Here is an 8,518-nt window from a genome sequence, read left to right as displayed (position 1 = left end):
GGTTTAAACTATGGCTTCTCCACTGATTAGCTCTTCCCTAGGACACACCCAGATTCTTCAGAAACAATCTCCATTCTGCCTCCAGGATCCCTTCTCTGAAATTAACTTATGTACAAAAGCCTATTTCAAGGGTAACAGATTTGTTTCCCTACATTACCAAGCTCAAAAAAGCTTTAGAATTGTGTTTTATATAACAAGCAATTAAAATATTTTATTTATTCATTTATTCGATAGCAACAGAGAGAAACTGAGATGGAAGGGGGAGAAAGGGAGAAAGACATACGCCTGAACCACCGCTTCACAGCTTGTAAAAGTGGGAACTGGGGGCTTGAACCTGTTAACATGTGTGCCACCACTTGGCTCTACTAGTGTTTTTGTAAAATTAATATGCTTTTGAGGGTGAACAGATATTAAGATGTAACTTAGAATATAGTGGAAGAAAAAGGACAAAGAAGGAGGAAGACTTCTAAGCAACCAGGCTCACTCCCTGGCATCACTATATGCCAGAGTTGAGCAATGCTCTGGGTAAAATAAATAAATAAATAAGTAAATAAATAAAATAAAGTACAATAAGGGGTTGGTTATGGGTGGCACATCTAGTTGAACACAACACACATTATAGTATACAAGGACTGGAGTTCAAGTCCCTGTCCCTACCTGCAGGGGGAATGTTTAATAAGCCATGAAGTAGTGTTGTAGGTGTCTCTCTTTCTCACTCTCGATCTTCCACTTGCCTCTCAATTTCTGTCTTTCTACAATTATAATTTATATAATTTTTTTCTCAAGCAAAAGACAAAAAAGAAATATCACCATGGCAAAGTAGAATTAAGGGTGTCAGTAGTCTGGTGGCTAAGCAGTGGATGAAGCGATAGACTGAGTTCTTGAGTGCAATCCCTGGCAGCGCTTGTACTAGAGTTCTTTCTCTCATAAAGAAATAAGTAAACAGGGGACCAGGTGGTAGCACAGCAGGTTAAGCGCACATGGCAGAAAGCACAAGGACCGGCGTTAGGTTCCCGGTTTGAGCCCCCAGCTCCCCACATGCAGGGGAGTTGCTTCACCAGCGGTGAAGCAGGTCTGCAGGTGTCTATCTTTCTTTCCCCCTCTCTGTCTTCCCCTCTTCTCTCCATTTCTCTCTGTCCTATCCAACAAGAACGACTACAGCAATAATAACAACTATAAACAACAAGGGCAACAAAAGGGGGGGGGATAGCTTCCAGGAGCAGTGGATTCGTAGGGCAGGCACTTCTTCTAGCACTGAGCCCCAGCAATAACCCTGGAGGCAAAAATAAACAAATAAGTAAACAAACAAGCAAACATTAAAGGGGTCATACCGGCAGGTCTTTCTTTCTTTCTTTCTTTCTTTCTTTCTTTCTTTCTTTCTTTCTTTCTCTTTCTTTCTTTCTTTTTTGTGGGGAGCCTGGGGCTTGAACTGAGATCCTTACACCAGTCCATGAGCTTTGTACCATGTGCACTTACACTTCTGCACTACCACTCGCCCCCCCCCAAAGATTTTTTTATAAGTGCATCTAACATGCAGTGGGTATAGTTAAGCTGCTTATTTAATTTTTTTTTTTTTTTTTGTCACCAGAGTTATCACTGGTGCTTGGTGCCTGCATGACCAACATACGCTCATGGTAGTTTTCTATTTTATTTTTTTTATTTTATAAGTGACTTAATATTGATTTACAAAATTATAAGCCAACAGGGATATAACTCTGTACCATCCCCACCACCAGAGTTCTCTATCCCCATTCCTTTATTTATTTTTCATTTTTATTTATTTATTTATTTAATTAATTATTATTATTTTTAAATAATTTATTTCTTTATTGGGGAATTAATGTTTTACATTAAACAGTAAATACAATAGTTTGTACATGCATAACATTCCCCAGATTCCCATTTAACAATACAACCCCCACTATGTCATTCATCATCTTTCATGGACCTGTATTCTCCCTCTCTTTCTTTCTTTCTTTCTTTCTTTCTTTCTTTCTTTCTTTCTTTCTTTCTTTCTTTCTTTCTTTTTTTCTTTTAATTTGAACTAACGAACTGCTCAACTGGTTTATGGTGGTAATGGGGATTGAATTTGGGAGCTGCGAGCCTCAAGCAAGAGTCTTTGCAAAACCGCTAAGATATCTCCACGCCCTCCAGCAGTGGTGACTTGCACTATCCCTATCTTAACTGCTTAGTACTGAGTGGTTGATGCGCTTATCTCTACGAGTCTCTCTGGGGACAGTGGTCAGATCTAGTTCATTACCCAGTACCCGACACCAAGCCCTAAAACCAGGCAGAGGGTACTAAAATCGAATGAATGAATGAGTGAACGAAGTTCGTTTTCTTCTTTTGTCTTTAATTTCCTCTTTCCGAATCACATGATTAGAGAGCGAGAGAGGGAAAGAGTCCCACCGACTCACGCAAACGCATGACCTCCCAGTTACTGTAAATGCAGAATCAGGCCTGCACATGAACAAACACGTCCAGGACGTGACCGCACAACCTGGGGCACAACCTCCCTGCAGCGACAGGACGGGTCTCCGGGCCGCCAGGTCCCAGTCCAGACACTAGCAGCCGCGCACGCGCGGACGGGGGAGGGCGCGCGCCTGCCCTCCGCCCCTCCGCCCTCCAGGTGGCGCTGGCGGTCCCGCTCGGCCGCCTCTCGCCGGGCTACACCCGGGCGGCCGCCTGGCTGCCCGCGGGTCCGCCTCCGCGGAGGGCGTGGGCTCCGGGCTCCCGGAAGCCGCGGCCGCTGCGCGGCGCCTAGAGGGCATCGCTCCCCCCGGGGCGGCAATGCGCGTTGCTGGGAGGCCGTGAGCTGAGCGCAGCGGCCCGGCCGGGGGCCGGTTGGGGCAGCGTCTCCTCCGGGCGGGGCTGGGCTGGGCGGCGGCGGCGGCGGCGGCGGCGGCCGGGGGGATGCTGCTCAAGCTCCTGCAGAGACAGACTTATACCTGCCTGTCCCACAGGTATGGGCTCTACGTCTGCTTCGTGGGCGTCGTTGTCACCATCGTCTCCGCCTTCCAGTTCGGAGAGGTGAGTAGCGGCGCCGCGGCACTTGGCCCTGGCTCCCCATCTGCCCTGCTGCTCGGGGGAGCAGCCCGGAGCCCCCCACTCCCGGGGGCGGTGCAAGGAGCGAGCACTCACTCCCCAGCCCTGCTCTGCTCCAGCTGCGGGAGTGCGGGGCGTTCCGCCGTCCCCTTCGCTCCAGGTGCCTCCCCCTGGCCCCCAAACCACGTGACATACCCCCCCACCCCACCCCCCGGCCCCAAACCACGTGACAGCTCCCCCCGCCCCAGCCTTGGCCTCCAGTGCACTCCTCAGGACCCCGAGTCTAAATCCCTCGGGGTTCCCGTCTACTGCTCTCCCTACCGCCCTCTCCCTTCTCTGTCACCATCCAGTCTTTTCTGACCGGTGTTGGATGGCACTTTGTATTTGAATCCCTTTTCTTCCCGGATCTCGACAAGTTCTGGGCGAAAGGCGAGCGCGTCCTTTGCACGTTGGATGCGCAGCGGGCAGAGCGGACTGGCCCCAAATTGAAAAGCACCTTGCCGCACAATAAGGAGATTTTTTTTTTTTTACACCTTTGTTTCTGGGCACACCGGAGCATCGCCGTCGGTTCTGACTGGCACACCTGCACACACTGCCCTTTCCCCTGCCCCGACAGCGGCGGAGGCTGGGACCCCTCGCTGTGACCAGGGCACCTTACCTGCCTGCCTTGGACTCCAGCACTCTGGCCCTAGCCCCTGGGTCTTCTGATATGCTTGCTAATCATCTGGCCTGGGGATCACGGGAGCCCTGCCCGTTTTTATTTTATTTGCTCCTTAGTTAACGTGCAGTCAGTCAGGCTGTAAACTCTTCAAAAAAGGGTACTAGCAACAGGTTTGGGAAGTGGAAACGCCATAATTAAAAATAAAAATGTGTGCCCCTCTGGGTATGCATGTTATACATTTTCGTGAATGAAACAGGATAGCTAATTCTTTTTTTAAAAAAAGATTTTATTTATTTATTAATGAGAATCATAGGGGGAGAGAGAAAGAACCAGGCATCATCCTGGTACATGTGCTGCCAGGGATTGAACTCAAGACCTCATGCTTGAGAGTCCGATGCTTTATCCACTGAGCCACCTCCCGGACCACAGCTAATTTTTTTAAAATTTATTTTTATTTATTTACTTGCCAGAGGACTGATCAGCTCTGGTTTATGGTGGTGCAGGGGATTGAACCTGAGACTTTGGAGCCTCAGGCAAGAGAGTCTCTTTGCATAACCATTATGCTATCTACCCCTGCCTAGGTTACTACCATAGCCAACTTTTTCCCCCCTTACCCCAGAGCACTTCTTAGCTATGGCTTGTGGTGGTGTGGTGTGAACTTGGGACTTTGGAGCCTAAGGCATGAGTGTCTCTTTTCATAACCATTATGTTATCTCCCTCTGCCCTATTTAAAAATGTATTTATTTGTTTACTTATTGAATGGAAACAGAGGAATAGGGAAGGAAGAGGTAGAGAGAGAAAGTGACACCTGCAGCACTGCTTCACAATTCCAGGCCCCCCCCCATAGGTGGGGTTTGAATCCTCCTTGGGCATTATAGCATGTGTACTCAACTGGGTATGCCACCAGTTAATTCATTCTAATATAAATCTTATCAGACAAGAGATGCAAGAGCCTATTGAGTATGTCAGAACTGTAGGTGCACTTGTATGTGATTTTAGAGAACATCTCTTTTATTCACTTTGTGTGCTTGTGATTTTCTGTTGCTATAACATAATTTTCAGGTAGATGTCATTATAAATTAACATCAGCATACATTGCTTTCAGTGTCCAATTCTGCCCTTTGTGGGAACTCAGTTGATGCCTTTTGTCCAATTCCTTACCTTCCCCTTTCTTTCTGGTATCTACAAATCTATTTTATTTATTTACTAGATAGAGACAGAAATTGAGGGGGGGGAGCATAGAAAGAAAGAGACATCTTAACCACATGCAAAGTGTTTCCCCTGCAGGTGGTGACAGGGCCTTGAACCTGGGCCCTTGAACATGGTAATGTGTGCTCTTAACCAGGTGCACAACCACCTGACTCCTTAAATTGGTTCTTAACATCTAAAAGTGTCTTTTTTTAACTAGCTCATTTGTTTTGCTTCTCTACATGTTACAGTATGAGGGAAATCATTTGGTGTTTGTCTTTCTCTTACTCATTTCACCAAGTGAAATGCCCTCTAGTTCCATCTATGTTGAGACATCACTTTTGAAAATACAATATATGGGGGCTGGACAGTGGCACACTCAGGTAAGCTCACATGCCACAGTGTGCAAGCACCCAGGTTCAGGTCCTTGGTCTCCATTTGTGGGGTTAGGGTGGGGTAGTGAAGCAGTACTGCAGGTGTCTTTCCTTGTCTCTCCCTCTCTACTTTCCCCTTCCCTATAAATTTCTCTTTTTCTCTATCAAATAAGTAAAAAAAAAAAAAAAAAAAGGAAAACACAATATATGGTATGGCCTGGGAGGTGGTTCAGTGATCATTGAATACTTAAGCATAAGGTCCTGAATTCAATACTTGGCATCATATGTGCCAGAGTGATATTCTGGTTCTCACTCTTTTCCTCCCCCCTTCATTCAGATTTATTTATCTAATTATTTTACCAGAGCACTGTTCAACAGTGCTGGAAGTTGAATTTAGGATCTTTGGTGCCTCAGGCATGAAAGTCTTCTTGCATAACCATTATGCTGTTTTCCTCAGCCCAAATAAATTGATCTTAAAAAAGAAAATAGCTATATGGACTATGTGTAGCTTTGCCTAGTGTGTGACCCACGTTTGAGCTTAATCCTTACCACAATGAAGGAAGTGCTGGTGCTGCGATCTCACTTACCCTCTCTCTGCCTTTTTGTCTTTATCTTAAAAAACAAGCAAACAAACATAAATACAGAAGGGGCTGGGGCATAATGGTTCTGTAAAAGACTTTTGTGCCTGAGGCTCTGAGGCATCAGGTTCAATCCCCAGCACCACCTTAAACCAGAGTTTAACAGTGCTCTGGTACTTTTATTTCTGTGTGTACCTTTCTTTCTGCCTCTCATCAAAGTAAAATACAAAGTAAACTAAATACAGAAGTATACTATAGCTACTGGGAGAAAAACTGAAATTTCAAGTTGTTTGAAAAGGTTTTTTTTCCCCTCTCTTCTTTATCGGGGGGAGATTAATGGTTTACAGTCAGTAGTAAAATAGAACAGTTTGTACATGTGTAACATTTCTAAGTTTTCTACATAATAATTCAACCCCCTCTAGGTCCTCCTCTGCCATCATGTTCCAGGACCTGAAAGTTTCTCTCCCTACCCCAGAGTCTTCTACTTTAGTGCAATATACCAAGCCTAGTCTAAGTTCTGCTTTGTATTTTGTTTTTCAACTTTTTTTTTCCACTAATGATATTTCTGTGCTTTTCAAAAAAAAATTCATTAATGAAAGAACCAGAGTATCACTATCATTTTAAGTGGCATTTGCAATGTCATAGATCCAACTCAGGACCTCCTGATGGAGGGTCCAAAGCTTTATCCACTGCGGCATCTACAAAGCCACTTGGTTTTCTTTTCTTTTTAAGGTAGGAGGAAGTGACAGGGTTTTTACAGTGACAGAATGGTTTTCAGGTGTCACAGTTTACCATCTGCTGGATGATGTCTGTACCCATACTGGATTACAAATTTTTTTTAAAACTATATTTATTGGGTAGAGACAGCCAGAAATTGAAAGGGAAGGGCATGACAGGGAGAGAGAGACAGACACCTGAAACACTGCTTCACCACTCTCAAAGCTTTCCCCCACAGGTGGGGACTGGGGCCTTGAACCTAGGTCTTTGCACATTGTAACACGTGTGCTCAACCAGGTGCGCCACCACCCAGGCCCCTAGATAGCAAATTCTACAAGGAAGGTGGTTTGTGTTCAACTGCTGTGACCCAGTCTTATGCATGTTCTACCTCAGGTACTGCCAGAGTATACAGTCTAAATATTTGCTTAGTGAATGAATTACGTAGCATAATTTCCAGGTGTATACTTTTAGTACTGTAGTACTGGGTTGAAGGGGAAAAATGAGCCTTAGAAAGGTGATTAAGTGGCTCACATTTGTAACTGTGGAATATTCATCTAGTACTTACAGACTAATGTTATCTCTTTATTATCTTCCATGTTGCAACTTAGAACAGTATATCCAGTAAAGTGTTTGATTACAGAGGGAAGCTTTCTTCTTTATCTGGTTAATTTTAAGTTAGCTGCTGATTAAGTTAGCTTGCAGGGTGAAGGTGACTTAAGATAGTAGATACTGGAATTTCTACCTTATGTATTCTGTGCCAGGTTATTTATTTACCAAAAGAGTGACATTTGTCACAGTCTCAAAATGGCCATGGATCTTAATATGGGGCTGACAATGCCATCAGGTGGCAAGGGAGGTAGAGACAGCTGGCTTGGTGCCATTGGTAAACTCCCTTCAGGTAACTTGCACAGCACAGCATTGGAAGAGCAGCTGGGAAAGGAGGCAAGTCTGGTTGTGAATGCATCCTAACATGAACTCATCCTTAGCCTGGGAGATGGTCACTGTCTTTTTTTTTTTTTTAAAAAAAAACATTTTTTAAAATCTTTATTTATTAGATAGAGACAGCCAGAAATGGAGAGGGAAGAGGGTGACAGATGGAGAGAGGGACAGAGAAACACCTGCAGCTGTGTTTCACCACTCGTGAAGCTTTCCTCCTGCAGGTGAGGACCAGGGGCTCGACCTGGGTTATTGCATACTGTAGCATGTGCTCTCAACCAGGTGCACCACCACCTGGTCTCCCCTTTTTTTTGCTTTAAGGTTTACTTAATTTTAATATATTTATTAATTTGTTGGACAGTGATAGAGAAATTGAGAGGAAAGGCGGTAGAGAGGGAAAGCAAAGAGCGACACCTGCTTTCCCCCTGTATGTGGGGACCAGGGGCTTGAGCCCCAGTCTGTGGTCATCATAGCATGTGTGTTCAACCAGGCACACCGCCACCCAGCCCCAATATTTATTTTTGTGAGATAAGGAGAGAGACATCAGGGACCTCAGATATACAAGTCCTATGTGTTACTCCTGTGTTGTCTCCCTGGTTTGGGTTGCCCCCTTTTTTTTTCCTTTCCTTTTCCTTTCCTTTTCCTCTTTCTTTCTTTCTTTCTTTCTTTCTTTCTTTCTTTCTTTCTTTCTCTCTTCTTTCTTTCTTCCTTTCTTTTTTTCTTTCTTTCTTTCTTTCTTTCTTTCTTTCTTTCTTTCTTTCTTTCTTTCAATAGAGACAAAGTGGCAGAGAGAAAGAGTGATAGAGACCACACATATAAGTTTCCTTCAGTGTGAAATTTCAGTGCTTTGGGGGCCAGATACTAATCTGCTTACACACATGGAAAAGCAGTATTTCGCTGGTCCTGTCTGCTGTTCCTATAGCCATCTTGGCAGGTGATGAAATAAAGGCTTTTGCACAGATTCATTCAGTGAGAGCTGGGGCTCCTATGAAGCCACTGCTCCTGGAGGCCATTTTTTC

At 44.8% G+C, this 8,518-nt stretch overlaps 1 protein-coding gene across 3 annotated transcripts in view; it reads left to right on the top strand.

The window, feature by feature from the left end:
- Positions 1-2,514: 2,514 nt before the first annotated feature.
- Positions 2,515-8,518, top strand: part of GNPTAB (N-acetylglucosamine-1-phosphate transferase subunits alpha and beta) — a 125,454-nt gene continuing 119,450 nt past the window's right edge. Inside the window, exon 1 of one of the 3 annotated variants that reach the window (XM_060194250.1) lies at positions 2,515-3,030. In XM_060194250.1, the coding sequence (XP_060050233.1) occupies positions 2,914-3,030 (117 nt within the window). In that variant the 5' untranslated portion in view covers positions 2,515-2,913. The remainder of the gene's footprint in view (positions 3,031-8,518) is intronic. The other 2 variants (XM_060194249.1, XM_060194248.1) reach the window with 2 other exon arrangements.

The sequence above is a fragment of the Erinaceus europaeus genome, chromosome 7, assembly GCF_950295315.1.
Source record: "Erinaceus europaeus chromosome 7, mEriEur2.1, whole genome shotgun sequence".
NCBI classification, from domain to species: Eukaryota; Metazoa; Chordata; class Mammalia; order Eulipotyphla; family Erinaceidae; genus Erinaceus; species Erinaceus europaeus.
The sequence above is the reverse complement of the archived record's forward strand: the minus strand, read 5'-3'. Positions and strand labels throughout refer to the sequence as shown.